This window comes from Sphaerodactylus townsendi, linkage group LG01, assembly GCF_021028975.2.
Source record: "Sphaerodactylus townsendi isolate TG3544 linkage group LG01, MPM_Stown_v2.3, whole genome shotgun sequence".
NCBI lineage: Eukaryota > Metazoa > Chordata > Lepidosauria > Squamata > Sphaerodactylidae > Sphaerodactylus > Sphaerodactylus townsendi.
Window position 1 is genome coordinate 58934833 of NC_059425.1, and position 25883 is coordinate 58960715.

At 41.4% G+C, this 25883-nt stretch overlaps 1 protein-coding gene across 11 annotated transcripts in view; it reads right to left on the reverse strand.

The window, feature by feature from the left end:
- ESRRG (estrogen related receptor gamma) overlaps positions 1–25883 on the reverse strand; it is a 578835-nt gene that overhangs the window by 53335 nt on the left and 499617 nt on the right. For all 11 annotated transcript variants that reach the window (XM_048494419.1, XM_048494507.1, XM_048494596.1 and 8 more), the window contains 2 exons: positions 20692–20802; positions 10124–10285 (listed from right to left, as the gene is read on the reverse strand). In XM_048494419.1, the coding sequence (XP_048350376.1) occupies positions 10124–10285; positions 20692–20802 (273 nt within the window). The remainder of the gene's footprint in view (positions 1–10123; positions 10286–20691; positions 20803–25883) is intronic.

Below are 25883 nucleotides of genomic sequence, written 5' to 3' on the forward strand. Positions count from 1 at the left end.
AAATGCCCAGGATGCCCTGGTATATCTTGTGCGGCACTCCAGATGCTCTCCCATTTGCAAAATTCCACCACTGCTTGAATCTGAGGTCAACTTGGAGGTCAATTATGGCTGCAGCTGCCCTATTAGATTCTTACAAATGAAGAAGTGGAAGAAAACAGAGAAAGGAGTCACATGAAAATAAGGAAATGGGATGCAATTTAGTTTCTCTTTCCTTTGCTAATAAGGTTACTTCTGCATAGGTTAATATTGTAAATGTGAAGAGTTCACTTACGTTCAGTCACCTAACAGGAAAAATCACAGTTGTACAAGCGGGCATGTAAACACTCCAGTCCCCTCACTGACAGTCCAATCCTAACTTAGATGCGTGTATTCAGAAGTAAATCAATGAACAATCAATGGAACCTAATTGTTAGTAAATTCACTTAGGACGCCTATGCAAGTGAGTCTCTGTCTTACAGGTTACATCTTCAAGAAAGATTCTCTAAAGGCTTGCCTGGATTCTGCATTCATTTGCGCTCTGAACAGTAATAAGACACATCTATAGCTATTACTGACACAGCTTGGTTTCTCAGGCACACTTCAGTGTTGGGATAGTTCAGGATGGGGTACATGAGGACAGGAGAGAAATTTTATTCTTCCAACAATACTGTAAGGTAGATTAGATTGAAAGAGGTGCTGACTCAAGTTCTCCAATGAGTTTGATTACTGAGCAGGTGTTCAAACCCAAGTCTACAAAGTCTTAGTCTAATAACTACACCACACTGGCTTTCTCAAATTGAAGATATTATCTAATGTATTCCAAATCTTACATTCAAGATCTCTGTTTAAAAGAAAACTGTTTTAGTACAGCTTCGAGGACTATTGCTCTATTAACAATTCATTGTTTTAAAAATGTATACTGTGAGCTATGGATATGTACAGGTGTTTCTGCAAACTCATTCTTTTCCTTTCATAATTATAGTTACTGAGCATCTCACTCAGCTTTAAAGATAACTTTAAAGAAAAAACATTTACATCCAGATGTTTTTATTGCTAGCAATGGGGATGGGATATGGCTCATGTTGAAATAAATGTGGTTAGTTTTTGAAGTGTCACTGACCTTTGTTTTATTTTGCAACTCCAAAAACATTTCCCTGGGAATAAGACCCACTGACTACAATGGGACTTATTTCTGAGTAGACATATTTAGATTGGGTCCCATAGGCATGTAAAATATGCCACCCTTGAATCCTCTGTCTGTAATACATCTAGTTCCAGCAAGCTGTTTTTCATTCCTCCTTTAAATGTATATATGTTCAAGTTAGGCAATGATATTCCATTCAAAAACAAAACAAAAACAAACGGTCTCTTCAGGTCTCCAGCTGCCACACAATTTATATCTCTTTTCTCTCCTCTTTGTTTTTCAGCCATTTTCCCTGAATGTCAAAGTCAATTTAGTGCATTTCACTTTGCTGAATAAATCAGAGGCGAAATCCTTGCTAAAAGTGAAAATTTGATTTGCTAAAAGGAGCTTAGGGCAACTATTAATCAATATATCCAGAGTGTCAAAGCTAAGACCATGATCGGCATGCATTCATTTGGAGATTGGCTGAGGCAGATAAAGGAGGACATAGGGGGAGAAAAGTGCAATCACCAGTGCATTGTGTGTGTGTGTTTGCACGTGCACGCACGCAAGAAAGTATGTTTGGGTGGGGGGAGAGTTTGCCTGAAAATGAGAAAAACAGCAGGAAAGAAGGGAAATGCTACAAAAATAAAAACTTCCAAACAATATACACTTGTAATACTGATTGTAGAAATTATGAAAGGATTTTCATATTTTTAACTTCAACATGTTAAACAAAAATCATATAATAATGATTCAACAATATTCTTATCCACAAATCATAATTAAAGACAAAATGAACTTCAGAAGGTTTCTCTGATTTATTGTACTGTTTTTGTCTATGATTTTGGCATACGCACAGGGCTCCATTTCATATGTACACATCTGTCTGTATGATCCATTTGCAGTAACATGCTTAAAGATAAAATACTTAAAAGTAAAATGGCCCATGGCTTTACTTTAAAGCATATTACTGGGAATGGGTACAAGCCAGCATAGCAAAGTAAGAAAAAACGTTTTTTGAAACAATCCAAGATGAAGACCGTGAAAATAGCAGAACCAACCTGTATGAATTTTCTGAATGTTCAAAGATAGTATATTTAAGTACCTGCTTTTCAAAAAATATTATTTCTTTTAGTTAAAGGAACATACTGTAGAGTTTGCTCGAAACATTTTACCTTTGGCAAAAGGTGACAGTATTTTTAATTACTACTTTTGACAGAATCTCATTATTGATTTCTAGAATTCACTAAGGGTGGCATTCTTCAGCAAATCTATACACCAGTCATGACAAATTGAAATTTCAGGAGCTACACCAAAGCCATTCAACTTGCTCTTTCTAGAGAGTCACCCAAAAGGAAGCATCCTTTGTAAATTTTGTTGAAAAGCCCTGATGTCTTCTTGAGATTCAGAGTCCAGCGGCAAGAGAGTTTGCCTCAGTTCTAATAGAATTTTAACTGTGTGTTTTAGATATCCAGTTTACCGTACTGAAAATAAATAAAGCTGTGAGAAATACAATGTAGTCAATCAGTTGTAGTTTGTACACGGCCATTGGCTGAGTTCATGAACGAGAAACAATATAAACCAGCCATGCCCTTCTCTTTTCTCTTGTTTTTCCTGCTCATACAAGTGGTCATCCAGGATAAACTAAACAGTACATAAAGGAAGAAATGACAGCATGCAGGGGTGATCACATGACATATGCACCTAGCAGACTGTGGAAGTTTCTGGTGCTCCAGCCCTGCCTCTTAAATTCTCCCAAATGTTGATGGCTGCAGCCTGGCAATCCTACATCAGAATAATGTTGTGCCACCTGAATAGCTGGGTAGCTTTTATGAGCATATGGGGCAGCCAATCAGCATGAGTTGCAGTTCATCCATAAAGATTTTTAACAGGCAAAAAATCAGGAGTCCGGCCCTGATCTGGATAGCCAAGATCCAACATTCCCTCTAAGCTGTGCAGTTGCACAGCCACACAGGCACTGCATTGGTCTCACACAGTTTGGGTGGCTGCCCAGCAAGGGAACGCTCACTATGGCTCAGTTCTGTACAGCAAAAAACAGATTCCACGCAGCCCTACAGAATTAGAGGGACTGTTGTCAAGATCTCATCAGATACTGGTCAGCCCTGGTCAGTATTGGGATGGGAGACCACCAAGAAATACCAGGATTGCAGTGCAGAGGCAGGAAGTGGCAAACCACATCTAAAATGCTACCAGGGGTTGACTTGACAACAACAACAACAACAAAGTTTAGTGCTCTTGTGTTCTTGGCCAAGATCTGATCCCTCGGTGGGAGGACTTAAGTGTGATTTATCATGGTTGCCTGAATTGAGTGACTGACCAGAATGTGGTAGGAGGAAGGAAGGAAGGAAGGAAGGAAGGAAGGAAGGAAGGAAGGAAGGAAGGAAGGAAGGAAGGAAGGAAGGAAGGAAGGAAGGAAGGAAGGAAGGAAGGAAGGAAGGAAGGAAGGAAATAAATAAATAAATAAATAAATTTTAAAAAATTTGATATATTGTACCTGAAATTTTTCAGGATTCTAAAATATTCCTGATTTTTCAGGATATTTTAGGATTCTAAAATTTTCCTGAATAGTATGGGGCTTTTTTGGGGGGCGGGGGAGGAGATCTAACAAAATCTGGCTCCAGTATATGGGGAATATTTCTGGTGCTCTGTGGGGAAAGTAGTTTTTTAAGGTAGAGGCACTGAATTTCAGCTTAGTTGCGACTCTCCTTAGAAGACCCTGCAAGTTTGGAAAACACTGGGTCAGAGGGTCCAATTTTATGGCTCCCCAAAGAGTGAGGCCCCTCTTTGGAAAGCCAGCACAGCATAATAGTTAAGAACAGGTGGACTCCAGTTTGGAGAACCAGGTTTGATTCCACACTCCTCCACACGAGCGGTGGAGTCTTATCTGGTGAGATAGATTTGCTTCCCCATTCCTACATTTCTTGACCTTGGGCTAGTCACAGTTTTTTTGGAGCTCACTCAGACCCACCTACCTCACAAGGTGTATGTTGTGGGAAAGGAGTTTGTAAGCCCCTTTGAGTCTCCTTACAAAGAGAAAGGGGGTTATAAATCCAAATTCTTTTTCTTCCCATGTTTCCAATGGAGGGGAAATGGGGGCCCATAAAATTGGAAGATCATAGCATTACGTTGAACCAGTCAAAGTTCCTCAGCCTAACCTAACTCACAGAGTTGTCATAAGGATAAAATGGAGCAGAGGAGAATGCTATAAGCTGCTTTGGATTCACACTGGGGAGAAAGGCACAGTGCAATTGAATAAAATAAAATATTTCCTGCTGTGCCAATTTGGCCTGCTTTTATAAGCACTGAGGCTGGGAGAAGGGCTTGAGGAGGCATGGCCCATTCCCCTGAGCCCCACCCTGGCAGGTCTCGGAGGCCGGTCTTGGAGGCAGATCTCAGAGGCCGAGGGATGGCAGTTCCTTCTGGCTTCCCCAGAGGGGAGGGCAGAAGGGACTGCCTGCTGCCGGCTGGGAGCCAGGAGCAAGGGGGCGGGGCAGGGTGGCAGCTGGGGGGCAGAGCCCCACCCCCAGGTATGGGGGGGTGCTGGGAGACAATTTGTCTCCAGGCGCCATTTCCCCCCAATACACCTCTGAAAGTCAGTAGAATGAAGAAGCTCTGACTAAAATTCAGCTATGTATATATTTTCCAGTCTTTTCTGTTCTTCATGTTTATGGAGTTTCAAATGGATACAAATATTCTGCTTCTTAAGATATCTGATCATTATAGCAAGCTTCTGTTCGTTTGCAACTGTTTGAAATTTTGATATGCTGTATGCCAATATTATGCCTTTGTGTCTCAGCAGCAGTTGCAGGATTTCAACTGAGGTAAGTCTTTCTCTGCTCAACTATTTGGAGCCAAAGCCTACCAACAGGTCAACAACAGGCACACAATAATGTTAAAAATAAGTCTTCAAGTTTATATGGGCAAGCAAAATTATTTTACAACATTTGGTCAGTAGATGTTTTTGAATGATACTCCCAATGTAACATTTCCATACAAAAAGAAATCAGTTTAAAAAGTTGCAAAGGTCTTTGGTTCAGTCAGTGAGTTTTGTGTTTGCAAAATGACATGGAACATTTTGTCTCTTAAGCTTCCTGTTATGCCATTTAAAGAGCTTAATGTTTCCTGCTTCCACTTAGTAAAAGGAGAGCACTGAGCATTTTTGCAGAATGCCAATGAGACAGTTGCATTACAGAAACAATACCTAAGTGACTTTGAAAATGTGGTCAGACATCAGTAGACTCTCTTATCATGGAAAAATGGGCTGAATTCTTTTAAGATACCAAAAGCCAACCGACACTCTCCAAAACGCAAAATAAGAACAGCAAATACTTTCAAAATTGGAGCTGGACTCTGCATATGAAACTCGTGGCTTTATGTAGGTCAGCTAATGAAGGCATTGTCTCACGGGCGACAAAGCAGACTTAGTACCTTCCTAAATACCTGCAGTATTTTAACCAACTAAGTTACTGAGCATAGGAATATTTTAATCTGACAGAAAGAACAACAATAGATCTGACTGCTGGGCTGATAATCTTCTTATCACACCCTGTGAAACCTAGCTCTAATATTTGGCAGTGTGAGCTTCCATTACTCGGCAACCCATTCTATAAAGGCCAACAATGGAAAGAGAATGAAGTGGAGTGTGGAAGTACCTCCATATCTACATAAAAGAGATTAGAGGCGACAGCGTTCCATTTTACAGCTCAATCATATTGTGTTAGCATGCGCTTATCCGAGCGCGGATGAAATTGAAAGAGAAATAAAAAAGAGTCAGGCAGATAGGAACCAGAAAAGCGAGGCATGAGCAATTTCCAAGGATATAAAAGGATGCTAATGGTGGGGCCCTGTCATTCTTAAAAAGGGCTATTAGGGCACCATCATCTGTTCTTGTGCCTTTACGCTCCTATAACTAAAGTCAAGAATTCCCTAATGTCATTGTGATCATTTTCTTTTGCAGATAAGATGTGGTCATGTTTCACAACAACACTTTTCATTTGTTTGATTTATTAATACAACTAGGCTAATTCTATTTACTGATAAAGTCTTTCCATATGAATATATATTTATGGTGTTTTTTTCAAAGATTGCTTTTCTGTAGACTTCTATCCCTTTTTATTCACTAAATGCTAATTGTAAAAAAAAATGGCTACAACAGCCATTTTGGCTGTTTGGAAATGTAGTATATACCAGTGTTTCTCCCCAAAATTGATTTCTAATTCAAATATTCCTTGAATTTCCCTAGTGAGTTGTGAAGCCAGATTTATTCACTAGACCAAAAAAATCAGTTTTAAAAGAAAAATTAAAAAGCTGTACTGAATGTAATGTTTCGAATGTTACCATTTACAAACCAATACAGTGCAAAATCATAGATCACTCCACTAACAAAAGACATTAACAAAAGTTCCGGTGGAACCATGCCTGAATTTTTTGGACATAGTGACTACATCATATGTTATCTATGTAGAAAGTGTGGTGTTAGTTTATAACTAATGGAGGGCTTTTTTGAGTAAATATCTGCCATGCTAGTTAGTCACACAAATGCAGAAAATCAACTAAATCAAAGCACCTGGAGTGGCTAGCACATCTTTAAACAATTAGAATTTTGCCAAAATGTACACATTTTCATCTCCTCTACTGTCCCTCTGTTAAAACAGCAGTTTGTTGACAGCAAAATGTACAGAACTGCAAAACTGCAGATAATTGTGTATGTCTTATCAGGGGGAAAAAGCTAAAAACATGGGCAATACAGCACATTGGGTTAAGATAAACATAGGTATCATGAGGTAGTGAAGAAGCATTCCAGAATAGGAGATGTTGCAAACTTAATTGGATTAGACGGTGCTTGGTGCAAAACAGATTTCATGTTGCCCCAGTGGCTACTGAGAACAAATATGGTTCATTTACTTTGAAATGTAAACGCTCAGCATAACTCGGATCTCTGAAATGAAGAATAGTTCTACTGAAATGGATTTATCTTAACGCCAGTCATCAGCTTTGATTTGGCAGTCATGTTGGTTGCTCCATCACCCAAAATCAATCTAAACAAACACTTTCAGAGCAAGCTCATCTCCATTTGCATTCAACCATTCTGCATTTGGTATTTTGGTGAGGCAGTACCAAATAGTAAGGGAAAATATTCAAGTCAGGTTTATATTTTAAAAGGTTTACCAGAGATGTAGTTAGCTTTGAGGCCCAGATCAGTCTTCCTAACCCTCTGGCCAAATGGACACACTTAGCTAACAGACCTTATATAGAATAAGAAGCCAGATTTTGAATCTGCCTTTGAGGTTTCCACAAATATTTCACCATTGATTCTAATTTCAGGACTGTATTTCAGATTGTCTGCCTAAAGCACCCAGCAGCTCCTCTGCTAACCAAAAGCACTGAACCATTGTTTTATTCTCTCTTTGGACTGCCCTGTTTCTTTCACACCCAAGCCTACACCAGGTGCTCACAATACAAATCAAACTGATAAAAGATCTTTGGCAATCACCATGATGCATTATTGACCGACTTATAGGGTGAGTGCCCCCAGCCTGGTAAGACTGATATAGGCATTGTCCAGAGATGAAACTCCAACTCACCTATTTAACTAGCTTTGACTTAATCTGGGGTGCTTTATTAGCAACCAGTGTAAGACAAAGTAGCTAGTATAATATAGAGTGATGTTTAAATTAGTTTACAATTTGCTTGGGCTCATCTAGACCTGCTCTGAACAAAGCCATTCAGAAATGTCAGCTGTGTTCCTAACCACTGTAACAAATTGTTGCCTGAACGCTGCACACCTAATGACTTCAAATTAGCTTCACTGCGATATTGCCTGACAGTTCGTTACGACTGTTAGTAACATAGCTGGCGTATCATGACCAATAAATTGGTTTCAGTGTGGGCTGGGAAAAGGACTTCCATCAATTTGATTAAAGAAATTACTGTAGCATTCAAAGCATAAAGACAAACTAGTTTAAGGAGACAGAAATAAGTTAACTGTACCAGAAAAACATTGCTCATGATTCAAAACCTCGTTTGTAAGCCATTTGTGAGGCAAACTCTGAACAACTAAATTTCTTCTGTGCAGGAAATATGGAACAGTTCAGAATGTGTATTAACTGTCCTCCTTTCTAAGCAAATTATGATTTAGATATGTATTGATTGTTGCATATTATTTGGTTTTGGAAAGTAATTAAACTCAGTCAGAGTTGTGTTTTATATTGTTCAAATTCACTGAAAGAGACAGCGCCTGAGCTGCAGTGTTAGGCTAACACTGAGGAGAATTTTATTTAAAACAAAGCAGAACAGCACAGTCTGAGAAGCAAAGCTACTCGCCAAACTATTTATATTACATCAAGTGCTGATTCACTTATACAGTATATGCTGATCATATGATGACTGCTGTCCCAACAGACAATGGTTAACTCTACCACTTCAGTGTAAAACACTTACATTAAAATATCTTATCCTAGTGCCTGCTATTCATTTGGAAAAGTTTTCAGCAAGGAGGGGTGTGTCTTGATCTTTTTTCTTATTTTATGCAGTACATTTAAAGTATGCTTTCAGACACTTTGTGTATGGCAACCCAATTTCAGCAAGGCATCAGGCATACACATGTTTTTCTTGCTACCAAGGGTATGTTTAAATCACAATCGGTTGGGTCCTCCCAAACTCTGCTGGAAATCCATTCACACTTTAGCAGGCTGTGCATCCAAGCACTTAGTTATTGAGTGGGGAACAAAAGACCTAAGGGGGACAGGGAGTGAAAAGGCTGATCATTACATATTGACTGGGAAAAGTCAAATCTTTGGTTTCAGGTTCCCAGTACAGATTATATTTGTTATGTGATCAAGAAAAATGATTGTGTTGTCTGAAGATATTAAGATACAGCAGTTCTCATGGCTAATAGCTGCCTAAAATGCTAGCTACTTTAGGATACAACAACCTCCACAGAAATCCAAACTGAGTGAAATGTACAATTGTAACCTTTCAGTTCACTAAAACATGAACAGGTATTTCATTCTTCTTCTCTAGAACTTAATATTTCTGAAAGGGAACAAACTGCCAGCTCTGAAAACAAAAGCAGTTAAAATGGGAATCTACAATATCTGTGCAAGCTTCTCAGCACTGCAGTGACATATTCTAACTCTGACATGGGGAGAGGGGAGGGGAGGAGTGTGTCTGTGTGGTGGGGAAAAAATTCTAAGAACCTAAGGAAACTTTTGATGCATTTAACTACTTTCCCAAACATGACTTCCTGAGCTATGAAAGACTAGACACAAAAGGTCACGGGCTGAAGAGAGAGTTTTGCTTCCACTTTAGATGGCTTCTCTCTGTAAGGGACTCTTCAGCCAAATTTGTATTAGCTTCCTTTCAGTACAATAGTTTACAGGACAGTCAGTATAAGTTACATAAAAATCAGCATAGCATACTCTAACATAGAACAGGCTGACTCCAAATGTCATTTTCTGCTGGCGTAAGGCACTTAAAATAGCACTAGACGTTCCTATTATGTACCAGTGCTGATTCTGTCCAGAAAAGGTGAGACATAAACAGCTATAATAGTTTGAGGGCTCTAATTTCTAGAAGCTAAGAAATATCTCTTTAACATAAAGCAGGAGAGGGGTAAGAAAAGAATCTATACATGACTCATGGACTTTCCTCATTTTTATGAAATGAACAAAATCATATTTACATAATGAGGTTGAAAGCATCGTCCTTCACTGTGAGTAAATATAAAAATAATGTGTGCTACAAACCAAAGAGTTACTTATGCAAGGGTTCCTTTTAAATCAATGGAATTTAAAGATACCTAACCAACGTGTGCTCACCTTAAGCCGTATTCGGCTTCCGGTTCCTCTCCTCAAAAATGGTATTATAATAATCATAAGAATTTGGAAGCAAAACTTAACACAAGTAACTATGTTTCACTATAATAAAATCAGTCCAGATTGTAGTTTATATAAAATGGAAGTCACTATAGTGACATGAAATCTACATGATAAATACCTGGAATATGTTTAGCCCATCCAATGATGACCACCAGTTCTCTGTCTGCCAAGTCACAAAGAGTGGTGAGGGCTTTGATGTCACTGTCTGGCACAGTGGGATCAGGCATAGCATAGATCTTCTCTGGTTCAGCCACCAGCAAATGGGAGACAATCTTGTTATCTGTAAAGAAGGATCAGGGTATGGGGTTACTATCATTATAAAAATTAATGATTCCACTGTTCACTTAAAACTTATTAATTTTTGGTATGTAGCCCTGACCTACAGAAATAAAGGAGAATGTTGCTATTATATCACTGAATCAAGATGCATGTGCAATTCTATACAACCAGCTATAGTACAAAATCACAAAAATATAGAATCATAAAGTGGGAAGGGGCTACATAGGCCATGTAGTCCAACCCCCTGCTTAATGCAGGATCAACCTAAAGTAACCCTGACAAGTGTTCATTCAGCTGCTGCTTAAAGACTGCTATTGAGGGGGAGCCCAACATCTGCCTAGACAGCTGATTCCACTGAAAACCACTTTTCCTATAAACTTTTTGCCTAATATCCAGTTGGCACATTTCAACCCACAATTTATACCCATTATTACGAGTCCCATCTTCTGCTGACCACAGGAACAGCTCTTAGCCCTTCTTTAAATACTTAAAGACAGCAATCATGTCCCCTCCCCCTCAATCTCTTCTTTTCCAGACTAAACCCTCCCAAGTCTCTCAGCATTTTCTAATAGGGCTTGGTCTCTGCGCCCCTGATTTGATCCTCACTCTCCTCTGTACCCACTTCATTCATTCCACATCCTTTTAGAAGTGGGGCCTCCAGAACTGTGCACAGTATTCCAGGTGTGGTCTGACCAATGAAGTGTACAGCCTTCTATTTGGAGGTTATGATTCTGTTGATACACCCCATGACTGCATTAGCCTTTTTTGCTGCTGACTGCTCCTATTTAGCTTACAGTCCACCTGTATCCCAAGAACTTGTTCACACACACTGCTCCAGAGAAGTATGCCCCCCATCCAGTATGCATGCTTCTCATTTTTGTTACTCAGAGGTAGAACTCTGCATCTATTCCTGTTGAATTGCATCTCCAGTGTGCTCATATCTCATTGAATTCTGTCTCTATTTTCCAGGGTGTTCCCTACTCCTCCCAATTTGGTGTCATCTGAAAATTTAGTGAGTAGTCTCTTCCACCTCCTCAACTAGATCATTTATAAAAAATACTGAAAAGTACCAGGTCCCAAGCTGAACCCTATGGCCCCCCACCGGACACCTCTATCCAAACAGACGAAATGCCATTGACAATTACTTTTGTGGTCAGGGTTAAGATCAGCACAGGAGCTGTCCGTGAATGATGGCAAACTAGATAGAAGCCAGAAGTCTGAAGAGCACAACGCTGAACAGCAGTGGAGCTGTCCAGACAGGTCACTACATCAACAGCTTGTCTGAGTTTAAGCATGGAAATTTTTAGTCATATTCTTCATTGAAGCTAATACATTTGCATTTTAAAAATTTTATTCTTCGTTCCCATTAGTTTCAATAGGAAGTGTGTTTTCTTCCTGCAAATCCTTTCATTCCCAGTTGCCCAGCAGGCACAGACAATCTTTGAAAAGATATGCAAGTTTTCCTTTCTTTTAATAGGGCCGCTGGGAAGGCAGCACTTTTTGAACAAAAAATGTATGCACAGGTGGAAGGGACACCTTTGCTATATTAAGGTATTTGAATATTTCTTTTCCTCCCAACTAGGCTTTGGATATTAACTGGCTGGGAGAAAAATATTTAGCATCTGAGGTAAGGTGAGATAAAAGACATGGTTTTATTCCTTCAACATGAGTTTGTTTTTAATCCATTGCTTTGTGTGTGAATGGGCACAATTGTATAAATGAAGAATACACAATTGGCCCTGAACATTGATTGTCTTTTCTTGACTCATACAGCTGTCTTTTAAATGGAATAAAATTGTTGAGAGAGCTCAGATTCTCAATCAGCAGTTCTTTTTTACATAGTCAGATCTGACATTTTCTCTCACACCTCATCTGGTTTAGTCCTAACTGTGTGTTTGTGCGTACCTACAGTTGGTGCCAGTTAGGAACACAAAACCTAAATCTTTACCTATACCCCTCCGAGAATGTAAATCAAGAAAGCCTGGTGATGGAGACCTCAGCCTCTTCTTCATTCCCTGAAGTCCACATAGCCCTGATTGGTGACCAGTGAATATAAACAAAGTTCCTGCCTTCATTCCTTGTACAACAGATATAGTGCATGTCACAAACATTCTGGGCAGAACATTTCACCTTATTGTGTTCCCACCTAAGAAATAAAAATATTGTTTCATTTGTGTCTTCATTTTTTCCCCTCATTTTAAGCTACCTTAGAGGCCTATTGGCAGGTGAAATGATCGTATATAAATTAGTATTATTGCTTGTTATAGGCTTCATAATAGACTTGTTGACTTCTTTCTTCTTGGGTCTTAGGGAATAACCATGCTGGGTCTGGAGCAGACAAGTTCAATTTCCAAGCCCCCTGTAAAGTGTACCCTCCTGGGTGCAGCACTTAGGGCTTCCTCCAGGAATTGTTTTGAGTCTCTCTAACTGCAGTAGTATCTGTTGGGGCAGCTTGATTCTGTATGATGTTGAACATCATTGCTCAGACCCTCTGTTGAGTGTTCAGCACATCCTTATCTGCTCTTCAAAATTAGAGCTTGAGTAATTATTTTCTAAAGTCAAGCTTTTAGGGAATATAGCACAATTTCCTAAAGTGCCTCAGCTTATTTTGGAACATTCCCTAGATTAGTAGAGAGTGATAATTCTGAGCACTCCAGATGATTAGGATCTTCATATTCCATCAGCCCCTGCCAGCATGGCCAATTGGCCATGCTGGAAGGGGCTGATGGGAATTGTAGTCCATAACATCTGGAGTGCCAAAGATTCGCCACCACGGTTCTATAGCAACAGTAGAATAGTTCTAAGTTTTTTATTCCTGAACTTCATCATAGATACTACAGGATTGCACTTACCTCCAACTGCTGTTCATCAAGTGGTCTTCTGTGCTGAAACACATTGGTACTGCACATGCACAGAGCCAGTGATGGAAAGATCTTGGGTTTTTCTCTCCAGAGGGTGCTCTTGCCATTTGGCGTTCCTGCACACTTCCCTCCCAATGGTAACATGCCTAATGGTAGAGTACTGTCCCATCAATTCCAACTGAGCCACCACCATCTTCACAGTGAGAACTCAAGTAGCAAAAGAGGGAGGGTATGTGTACCTCCACAGAAGACCATTTGATGAACAGAAGTTACAGGTAAGTGCAACCCTGTTTCAACATCATGGCTTCTGTGCAGCCCCACTTTGGCATTTTCCCAAGCTATACACAAAGGAAGACAGGCAAAGTTCTCAAACCAAAACAAGATAACTTTATTGAAAAATAGAATCTCCTCTGATGACCATGTTACCATCTTGCAGAACTCTAGAAGTGACACAGCCTTCAGAAATGCAGCTGAAGAAGATTGAGATCTAGTGTAATGGGTGTGTGAATAGGACACTTGTAATACTCTATCTATAGGGCTCTATCTATAGGACACTTGTAACACTCTCAATACAAATAACAATCCATCTAGAAAGTGTCTGAGACGTAGCCATTTTCCCTCCAGCTCTTCCTTAAAGTAATACAAATAAAGATCTCTCTGCCCTCAGCTCTCGTGTGTTTTGCAAATAAAAAAGGAATGCCCTCCTAACATCTATGTAGCTTCCTCTCAGCATCAGATGTAGAGTTTGGAAAAGATACTGGTAGCACCACATCCTGGCCCAAGTGAAACTTAGGCTCTACCTTCCGCAGAAATGTCAAACTCAGTCTCAACATCACCTTATCTGCAAATATCCTCAAAAAGGGTTGGCCCAAACTCAAAGCAGCCAATTCACTAAATCACATGTGTGGGCTGCAATGTAGATTTCCCCTCAATTGATTAAAAGGCCCAGTTCTTCACAAGTTTGCATCACCAGAGTCGCATCTGCCTCCAGTTTTTCTCTGAAGTAGCAATTAGCCAATTCTCTAAATACAGGTATATGGTACAACCAGTGGTGGGATTCAAAAATTTTAACAACAGGTTCCAATGGTGGTGGGATTCAAACAGTGGCGTAGTGCCAACGGGGCCAGGTGGGGCGTGACACAGTGGGGGCGTGGCCTGGGTGTTCTGGGTTGGGGTGTTCTGGAGCAGGGTGGGCGGTGCTGTGGCAGGGGTGCAGGGTCTGCGCACCCCAGGTGCAATTCCCCCTCGCTCCACCTCTGGATTCAAATAATGACCATTTACAGTATTTAAAAAGTGATATACCGCAAGGTAATGTATTATTTCTTTTTATATGTATATAATTATATTGATTGATTTTATGATAACGTAAGTGAGGAGAGAAGCCAAAAACTGTTTACAATTGTTAACATATTAGAAACATATCTAATTGTCTATCTCTCTCAGTCCCCCAATTAAAACATCACCAAAAATACAGTTACCCTGCTATTTTGCCTCCCTCCTTCCCATATTTCCCTCCCCATACTTTCTACTTACCCTTCAGATTCCTATAACTACTTTATTCCCCTTGAAAGAAAACTAACAGAGAGATCCAAAATCCTTAATCTAAAAGAGTAGTTTAAACTCCTCTCTTTCCATCTATATTTCAAGGGGAAAAAAGAAAATGAAACATCTTTACCTATAATACTTTCCCAACCTTTATAACAAACAATGAACAAATGAACAAAAAAGAAAATAGGAATTATCAAACCAGCATTTCTTCCAGTTTACTCCACTGCTCTTTAACCACAAACAGAAATGCTGGCTCTCTTTCATCAAGACACAGCCAACTTATAGGCAACTCCAGAGGACAAGGATCTTAACAGATGCAGTTTGCCATAGAGTGTTTCCCCTGACCTTAGGAATAAAATGGCAAGTCTAGGCTTCTCTTGACACAAATTACTCAGGATAGGCAGAGACCAGCAAAAACGAGCCTTAAAACAGAGAGTGGAAGATATTAAGAGACAGTCCAATCTTGCTAACTCCCCAGCCTTTTTTGTCCCCAGCAAATAAAAGATACATCCTCACATCAGCTGCTTATCTTTCACTTCTAGACATTAGTAATTACAGAACAGCATTTAACTTAAAGAGATGTTTTGCTCTACAACAACAGTACTGGAGGGGAGGTACAGAAAAATCCCTAGATCAGAGACATTATGCCCATGTGAACTAAAGTAAGTGGAATCAATGGAACGTGTCTTTTTCCACTGTCCATTCTATGAAGCCACTCAATTCAAGTTCACTATTAGATTTAATTCCAGACAGATATGAACAGGTCAAAATGTTCTTTTCTGATGATAAACCCCAGGTATGTATGGAAGTTGCAAAATTGTGTGCATATTTGTGTGAAGTGTGTCATCAGGTAGTCAAGCAGAAATGCCAATGGAATAGTGCTATCTTAGAAATTCAAATACCTATCCTTCACACTTTTCTTCCTATATCGAGTTTTATATTATGGATTATTTTTATACAGAGTAGATTTTGAGGTTTTAAATATTATTATTATATTTGTAGTTTTGATCAATGGCTGTATTAATAAACATAATGAGCATGGTATTCCATGGTGGTCTCCCATCCAAATACTAACCAAGACCAGCCATGCTTAGCTTTTCAGGTCTGATGAGGTAAGGCTAGGCTGGGTCATACAGGTCACCCACTCATATATACCTACTGTCAAGGTCCTGTTCTCAGCTTCCTCCAAAATCTTGGATTAGAGATAAAGGACGGAAGCAATATAATACTCAGGCCAACTTCAAAAACTATCACTTCAAAAATAAACAATCAAAACACGGTCTTTGGATTGCTCAAGAATATATGTAAGCAGAGAATAACCACTTGACATGAATGCAGAGTCTGCAAATATAGTAACCTTACACATTTATCTTCCTGGTATAGGGGGAAAACTCTAGGTTGGAGGGAGTGATTTGCAGGAATCTTACATTTTACCAATTAGAACACTAATTAATGACATCCCACACCTCAGCTTTTCAAGCACTATTTTGAGCCTTCCACTCCAGCCTTATACCCTTTAACATCACTTGAGAAGAATATAGGTGCACAAATTAAATCAACAGTGTGATTCTAAGCAAATCAATATTCCCTGGATAACTGATGGCAGGCCACACTGCAGCTCCATGGCTTCCTTCTTATATGTCTTTGCATTTCTTCTTATGGTAACTATTGCATATGTACTGTGCAAACAGGACACACTAGCAGTTCAACCATAGATTACATTCATCCATTCAATTTATAGGCTGCCTTTCCCCTCATGGGTTGAGGGCAGCTTCCAACAATAAAATCCAAAAACCATAAACATTCTGCTTGAAACACAGCATTGTTGATTTTGATGGACGAATAATATTGTTGCCTCCTAAGAGGTGATGCCAGAGGCGTAGCTAGGGAAAATGGAGCCCGGGACAGAATCTGAATTTTCCGCTCCCCGCCCTTCCGTATGGGCAGCTGCCCTCCCCCACCACAACTAAACAATCTACTAGCAGCAAATCCCATTGCTGGGGAGATACAATGAGCCCTAGAAAAGGGTAGAAGAGGAAGGACATCCCCAGCAATGGACTTCAGTGGGGCTGTAGCAGCTCCCACCTCACCCTTGCTCAAGGTGTGACACTTATCTGGGTGTGCATCTGTGGCTCAGAGGTGGGACAGGTTAAAGAGTGTGGCTTGAAGTAGGAAGGAGGTAAAGATAGGTGCAGGGTGGAGAGGAGTGGGGTGGGGGAGGGTGGCAAAGTGAGGACTGAAGTGGAGGAGGATGGAACAGAGTGGCTTGAGTGGTTAGAGGGTTGAAAGGACAGGTTTGGGGAGGCAGATTGGGAGAGGGTGGACTGGGAGGCTTCAGGTGGGGGAGGTCTGAAAGGTGAGGGTTCTGATGGGGTAGGGTGACAAGGTGAGGCAAAGGGGAAGGTTGAAAGGTAAGGCTTAGGATGGTGAGGTGGAAGGTGTGGCTAGGGGGATGGTTGTAGGAGAGCGTGAGGGTGGGTAGGGTTAGCAGGTTAGTGTTGGGGCGGGGCAGAGTGGCAAGGTGAGGGGTGGGGGAGGGTTGAAAGGCAAGACTTTGGGTGGTGGAAGGGTTGGAAAGTGTGGCTAGAAAAGTGGGAGGGTTGGTAAGTGAGTATGAAGGTGGGGAGGGTTGGAAGGTTAGTATTGGGGTGGGGGACAGTGGCAAGGTGAGGGCTGGGAGCGGGAGGGTTGGCAAGGTGAGGCTTGGGTTCGGGGGAGCGTTAGAGTCTAAGGCTTGGGGTGGGGAGGACTGGAAGGTTTGTCTAGGGATGAGTGGACAGTGGAAAGATTAGGATGAGGTGGGGAGGGCGGAAAGTGGCTGGGGGGTTGGTAGGTGAGTATGAGGTTGGGGAGGGTTGGGAGTTAGAATTGGGTTGGGGAGGAGAGGTTAGAAAATGAGACTTGGGTGGGTGGTGGGTGGGAAGCTGTAGGTTAAGGGGGTGGCAGGGCCCAGGCTTCCTCATGGGGGCCTGGGCTTCCTCACGGGGGGGGGGGACCGGGAGGGATGGCAGGAGTTGGGGGAGGGCTTGCCTGGCAGGGTGCAGCACGGGGCTCTCCAGGTGGTGGCGGTGGCAGTGGGTGGAGAGCAGGGCCTGGCGGGAGGCAGGATTGAATTATCTCTTTTCTTGCTTGCCGCCCAGTGATGAGCCGTGCCGGCCTGTGCCAAGTGCCTCATCCCAAGGAGGGCCACCGGGGGGAAGGAGAAGAGGGGTGATTTTCCGCCCTTCCACATGACTGAATGGTGGCCACCTGAGGCATTTTTCCCCAGATGTCCCCGTGGAAGCTCCGCCTCTGGGTGATGCTGCCCCTTCCCCCTATGCGGCACAATAAACAACCCCACAGATTTTGCCAAGATAAGATTGTGCCGGGTATTGGGGATGTTCAAGGCCAAAAGGGCTCAGGAAACCGACTAAAGCCATCCAGGCCCTCAGGAATGCCCCTTAAAAAGCTGGGACAGACTCCTGTGCTTTTCTTCTATCAGGAACTGTATTCTAAGTATTGAAGTACAAGCACAGGCATTCTGAATGTGCTCATGAAACCCCATCAGTCAGGGAACTGAATAGCCACAAGCACAGTTTCTACATAAATCTTGTTTAACATTTCCCTAATTAGAATCAATAAAACCCAATTTTCATTCGACTGCCTTTGTAGTGTACAAAATATCTGTAAGAGTCCAGAAAATCTCCCAGGCTACTTACTCAAACACTTCCTCAACCAAAGTGATGTTATGGTTTGCTCACAACATTTACTGAAATGGATGCTATAAATGTTTCTTACAAAGTGAATTAAGAAAAGTTATCACACAGTGAAGTAAAATTATGTTATGTAGAGACTGGTGCCTAGTTTGACTCAATGTTACTGAAAAAGGTTTAGTCATATTCTTAAAGGTTCATAATATATACTCCTTCAGAATTATCTCAGTTTTAAACATGGAAGAACAATCCACAGAAAATCCTTTACATACTCTATTGAAAGGGAGAGGGAATTGTACACAGCTCATTCATTTCAAAGGACAGGACAGATTCACAGTAGGTTTTGCCCCTTGATTCCTGGCATGTTCAGCCCATCAGCATTAACCTATGTTTATGATAAAAAGGTTTAATTGTGCATGTGTGAGTCGAGCTGCCAGTAATTCAACTCAATGACACAATATAAAATAAATGAAAAGCTGGCAATCTGTGCATACAGAAAATCTAAACCTCTAATGAAATTAAAAATTAGAGTTTATTGAATTTTATTGTATTATCAAAAAGTTTTTATTATAATGCACAAAATCTGCTTAATGTAGCCTAGATTGTATTTACAGAATAGTGGAACAGCTTATGCAGACTGTGTGGAAGATGCCAGATTGGACAATTGAAGGTATAATCAGCATAATGTTTTTTTGGAAAGGCAAAGGGAAACTATGCCATATGTTCATTTAAGCCTTAATTTTATATAAAACTGGTTCCTTTCCTCTTTGACATAGAAAATGCCCTTTTCCCTACAGTTCACTTTATTTATTTGTTCTCTCGATTTCCATATGCTCATGTGTGTTGTTTATGACTTTGCCCACTGCTATGAATGAGAAGTAAAAAATAAAACAAAAAACAAACACTGCATTTTGACATAACCAGGTAAGTGCCATTAGTATAATCCTAAGAGCTTTTTGTCCAGCATGGAGGCACTTTTGTAGAGGCTGTTTAAACACCTATGTTGAAATTGACAATCAGAACACAAAAAAGCTTAGAAGTACCTTTAGATGTCAGATGACAAAGGACGGAAAGAATTACTTAAGACTGGCAGGAAGACAGTAGAAAACCTAAATGAATTTTTTGTGCTTGTTTTCACTGTGGAGATCATGCAGTTACACCAGAGCTGCTGTTTTCAGGAAAGGTATCTGAAGTATTGAGTCAAATAAAGGTAATAACCAAGGAAGTTCTAGGGCAACTGGGATAATTAAAAACCAGTAGGTTTTCATGTTCAAATGCATACCTCAATGATTCTTAAATAACTCAAATGTGAAATTGTTGGCCTTAAGAACAGTTACAAGTTGTCACTAAAAACTAGTCTCTCTACTAGAGAGCTGAAAAATAGCAAACAAAATGCAATTAAAATAAGATTCGGGAAAGGCTCCAGAAAATTATACACATATATATAAGAGTGTGTGTGTGTGTGTGTGTGTGTGTGTGTGTGTGTGTGTGTGTGTGTGTGTGTGTGTGTGTGTGTGTGTGTGTAGGAGACACTAATATAAACTGTCATTGCATTGTTACTGCAGAATTACCTGTGTAATTCTACTACACCTTGCCTAAACAACTGTAGTTTACATTGACTACTAATTCTGTAATCCTAGTCCTATTGCATTGTTCATTGGATATTTTATGCTGTATGACTTTGTGAATTAGCATTATTCCTGCATGAATTTTTAAAGCAATCTCTCTCTCTGCATTAAGGAGGGAAGGAAAGAAGAGAAAGGAAAAGAAAATTAAGAATCCATAAAACAAAACAACAAAAAACCTACGTAGGAATATCAGTGAGGAAATTACAAACCTATGCTTGCTGTAAATGTGGCATATTCCCATTTTAATCTAATACCAGATAGTGTCAACCTATTATAGCTATAAATTAATGAGGCTCCTAATGTATTTTCATTGGGAGGTTGAGCAGTCAAACTCATTTAGTTAGTGAAAACTACAAAAATCAGTTTCTAGTAAAATCTGAGATTAGAGGCTTCAATGAACTAACGATCACAGCATGAGCCGTTTTATGTACCACTGAAAATAAAGATCACCTGTAAATGTAAAATTTGCACTGCATAAATTGAGCACTGCAAGCTCTCACCTGTAAAAGCTTTTCTTTGACTGTTCTAAGAAAAGATAGCGATGACATTAATAGTTTACAAAATTGTAAATGAAAGGAATATAATTAATATTGCTTTACTGAGATTTTAATGGCATCCAGATCCACCTCTGGCATAAGCAGACACACACACAACCCCCCACCCCACCTCAGTACTTACATGGCTTTTTGGCTGGCTGAACTAGCTGAGGATTCAGGTATGGACTGTTCTCTGCATCTATTCTGCGCTTATACTTCTGGCGACCACCACGTACTCTGTCTAGGCGCACCCCTAAAAGAGATAAAAAGAAACAGAGATACATTGTAACACATTTGTAGGAAATGCCTTAGGTAATAATTTTCCCACCTACACAGTGAGAAAAATCAGAGAAAAGCTGTGGAAACATCAGGAGTTGTTATGAATACACCACAATGCTGTGGGGAAGCAGGGAAAAAAACCCATTGCCCAAAAGCACTGAACCTGGTGAGATAACTCATGTGGAAATGGCCATAGTGTGTGAATTCTGAATCATCTATTGAGAATTTTCAAGTATATTTGAATCACTGGGCTAAAGAAATCTCTTGAACTCTTAAGCCATTAAACACTACAGTAGAAAAAAACACTTCCTGGTTGACAATTAAGTTACATCATGGAATGTTTATATATTCTACAGTACTGAAATTAATCTAGAAAGAAAAATAAAACTATAAAAAATTGCATTGTCTCACACAGAAGCAAGGCCTTGGTTGCACGTACTAAATAGGTCTGGAATTTTCCAATAGTGCATCAGTAAGTAAAATGCAAGTGAAACTAAAAAGTAATGGAGAGATGCAAAATGCATGCCCATTAGCCCGGCAAATTTCTGAAAACAGAATCCGAAGTCATCAAAAAAGATAAAAGCCGTGCCTTACATTAAAGCTTTCCTGCTCTGCTGCTGAATTAACAATTAGCAAGGGGAAGCCAGGTTTTTTTTTCTCTTTTCTCCTGATAGCTATCTACCCTCTGAAGCGTATTACTGAGTGTGGTACAGAAGACCTTAAAAGGCAGCCACCTCTTGGTCTTCAGTTAACATACATATAAAGGAATACAATTTATAGTTCTGAGAAAAAGCACATGCCTCATCAGTTTAGAGCAAGAAAACAAAGAACAGGATCTAAAGGACAGTGAAACTAGCACCTTGAGTATTTATTTTATTTATTTATTTTTAGATTTGTATCCTGCCCTTCCCCAAGAGGTACAGGGAGGCAACAACAGTTTAAAACAATCACAATAATATCATATAAATATATTAAAACAGTTCAATAATCATTGTTAAAATAACCTAACTCAGATGGTGACTGACAAAAACTAAAAGCCCTCCCCCCCGGAGGCCAAAAGTAGATGTTAGCCTGGCGGACCATCAGGAAAAGCTGTCTTACAGACCCTGCGGAAACTACTCAAATCCCACAGGGCCCTGATCTCAATCGAAAACATATTCCACCAGGTAGAGGCCAGGACCAAAAACGCCCTTGCCCTTGTCGAGGCCAGCTGGATAGTTTTTGGGCCAGGGATTCCCCAAAAGAATGAAGGGATCTACTTGGCCAAAATGGGGAGAGGTGGTCCCCAAGACCGCTCACGGCCTTAAAGGTAAAAACCAATACCTTGAAGATAACCCGGTACTCGATAGGCAGCCACTGGAGATGGAATAGGACAGGTATTATGTGGTCCCTACTTGAGGCTCCAACTAGGAGCCTTGCAGCCACATGATCTACAAGTTTCAACCTCTGGATTAGGTTCAAGGGCGGGTCAGAGTAGAGCGAGTTAAAATAATCTAATCTGGAGGTGACCGTTGAATGGATCACCGTGGCCAGATCAGAATGGGAGAGATAGGGGGCAGCTGTCCTGAGCCTGACCATTGGGGGTGGCAGGCATTTGAAAGGGAACTGTAATACTTTTGCAAGGGAACCGGTGTCCGGTTATCGGTCTCCCACTGTTTGCGGCCTTGGAGCCAGGAAGAGCAGCCCAAATGTGAAATGTTCCCAGCTCTTTCATGCTTTGTTCTAGGGCTAGAGTGTACCATTTGGCTATAGGGGGGCGGGGAGCTTTGAGAAATATAGGCAAGTGATTTGCGTGGGATCTTCAGAATCGTGTTTGCTGATGTTTACCTTTTGACTTGAAATAAAGACTTTAGAGCAAATCTACAGCTGCTATTATTTTCTAACCCGGGGTCTGACACATGCCTGGCAAAAATGGTAAAATGCAGTCTGGGCTGTTTTGGTGACTTGGGTCTCCAGGGAAATCCCGGAGTCCAGGATCACCCCCAGACTGTTCACCGACAAGGCCAGATGTAGGGCCTCACCGTCCAGCACAGGCAGACTAAAGTTGACCGGCATCTCCCCGTGACCTACCCACAGGACCTCCATCTTTGCTGGATTCAGTTTCAACCTGCTAGTTCTTAACCAACCAGCCAGAGCCTCCAAACACTGCTAGAGAGCCTCAGGGGCCGAGTCCGGCCGGGCTGCCGTTGTAAGGACAAGGTGGGTGTCATTGGCATATCGATGACACCGCACCCCAAAGCTCCAGACCAGCGTGGTCAGGGGGTGTAAATAGATGTTAAAAAGCATCAGTGAAAGGATAATCCCCTGTGGCACCCCACATTCAATGGGGTGTCACCTGGAACTCTCCTCTCCCAATGTCACCCGCTGTCCCTGGTCCCGGAAAAACAAGTTCCTCCAGGGCAAGGCTGTCCCCTGTACCCCGACATCAATGAGGGGGTGGACCAGAAGGTCATGATCTACCATGTCAAATACTGCAGTGAGATCTAACAACACCAGCAGTGCCGAACCACCTCTGTCTAGCTAGCAACGGAGCACATTCACAACAGCGACCAGGACTGTCTCGGTCCCATGACCAGAATGGAAGCCAGACTGGAAGAAGTCCAACACTTTGGTATCTTCTAGAAACTTCTGAAGTTGACCCGCCACTGCTCTCTCAATTACCTTACCCAGGAACAGAAGGTTCGACACTGGCCAAAGGAGGATCTAAATTTGGTCTTTTAAGAAGTTGGCAGACCACTGCCCTTTTCAAGACAACCTGGGAAGGCTCCTTGCTCAAGAAAGTCATTGATGATACCCAACAGGTATCCATGGCCCCATAACTCCTCCTTACAAGCTTTCTCTAGCCCGGAGGGGCACGGGTCAAAAGGACAAGTGATAGATCTCACAGCTAACAGAAGCCTGTCCACCTCAGAGGGATTAAGCAGGTTGAAATGGTCAAAACAAGGACCAAAAGATGGGCAAGGGGCCTCCAGTTCTCTTATTGTATCAATCGTGGTCGAAAGAGCCTGACGGAGAGACAAGATCTTGTCTGCAAAAAAGCTCGTAAATGCTTCACAGCTAAATGCCAATTCATGATTTTTAGAACTGACAGATGTGGTCATTAACGTCATAATTACTTTAGAAGGATTTCTTTGCCCTCTTGTAGGATTTCATAAGCGTCCTATATGAGCGTCTTGCTTCTTCATCACAAACCCGCTGCCACACTCGCTCAAGTTGACTCAGTTCCCATTTCATCCTCCTCAGCTCCTCGGTATACCAGGGAGCTGATTTGGGATGGGGACAAAGAGGACATCTTGGGGCAATCTTCTCGAATAGCTTCAGAGAGTCTGGAATCCCAGCTCTCTACCAGCTCACCAAGAGAGGAGCCAGTGGGAGGAGGATCCCGCAGGATATCCTGGAATCCCTCTGGATCCATAAGCCTCTGCAGGCGGGCCCAGATACACCCATTGCCTAGACAGGGAGGGGGCATGGCAGCATCAATCCGGGCACTCAGGACGTAGTGGCCAGACCATGGCACTCTGACAACAGAGGATAGGACCACATGCACTCCTGCCGCAAAGATCAAGTCAACAGTATGGGCTCCTTGATTAGTAGGAGTCTCTGTGTTTACTAGAGAGAGGCCTAGCATTGCCATGATGACACTAGGTGTGCATCTGCCAAAGCGGAGGCTGAATCGACATGGATGTTGGAATCCCCCAACACTATCAGGTTTGGGAACCGCAACGCCCAGTCAGCAACCACCTCTAGGAGCTGCGAAAGACTGCCTGCAGGCACACTAGGTGACCGGTACATCAGCAAAACAGCCAACCTACTAAAGGGGAAAGTAACTAACAATCACCAACTAACTAAACTACCCTACTAACCCCAACTACTATCCCTTAACTAACCCCCCTAACCCCCAACCTAAGCCTATTGTAAAACACTTATAAGAGCATAAGAGGCTTTAGACTATTGAACAGCAGAGTCCTTCTGCCCTATGGCAAATGGTAAGCTGGTTTGTATCTGCGGTAAGTTTCAAAGGCAGTCTGCAATATGGCATACAGATAATCTGTTCTTAAAAAATCAAGTTAAAACGTCTCTGGGTCAAAAATAGATTGAGATTTTTAAAAATCGCCCATGAGTAATCTGTGGTGTTGGAAGCCCTGCAGGGACCATGTGGCATAGACCTTGGTTGAGGCGACCAGATTTTGGCTATTAATTTCCTCTGTTGGCATTGCTGTAGCTTATAGCTGGTTGGCATGGCTGGCATGGTAATTGATTGGCTCATAGACATCACTTATGTTTATTTACTTATTTAGGTAAGGTATATGTCACCTCTTCAGAAGCCAGGTCTGAGGTGAGTAGCCCTGTGATGCCACTAGAACTGCCAGGGCCTCTAATCCTGTGCTGGGCTTCTACAAATTGCTGATATAAACATGATAGTCCTTTGGATCTTGTCAGTCATTTGAAATCCATGAGACTAATTCCTGTTGGGTGCATATACAGTTGTGGAGAGAACTCACACCATAGTTGTGGAAAATCAATTACAGGCAACACAGCATTGACAAATGCAAACTCGTCGCTGACCAACTGAAAAGGGGAGGTGAGGACCGGGCAGAGCCTTATACGGTGCCCCACCCCCCGGTGATGACACGACATCACAATGTCATGTCCCATGCCGCTTCCTTCCATCCTTCCAAGGCGCACCACTCTTTCCTATGCACTCTAAAATGTTTACTCTACTGCCTGTGTTTCAAATAGTAAGAAACAGTGTTTGCATGCAAAAAACTCAGTGCCCTAATCTTGGCCATTCGCACATACAAATTAGATCACACGTAAGATCTGCCATGTTTTAACTGAATGCAATTCTGAGAAAAGGTGAATGGAAATAAATGTCTGGCAAGACAACCCTGAGCCATATAATACCCAGTATCTCATTATTTCTTTGTTATCTAAAAACTGATGTTGAAAAAACATGAACCGTTTCTTTCTGCTCAGGATCAACAGATCGTTTTAATATGAGGAATAAAGGGACAGCCAATGATGCTACTTTAATCATGGGCCCCTTCATTGTAA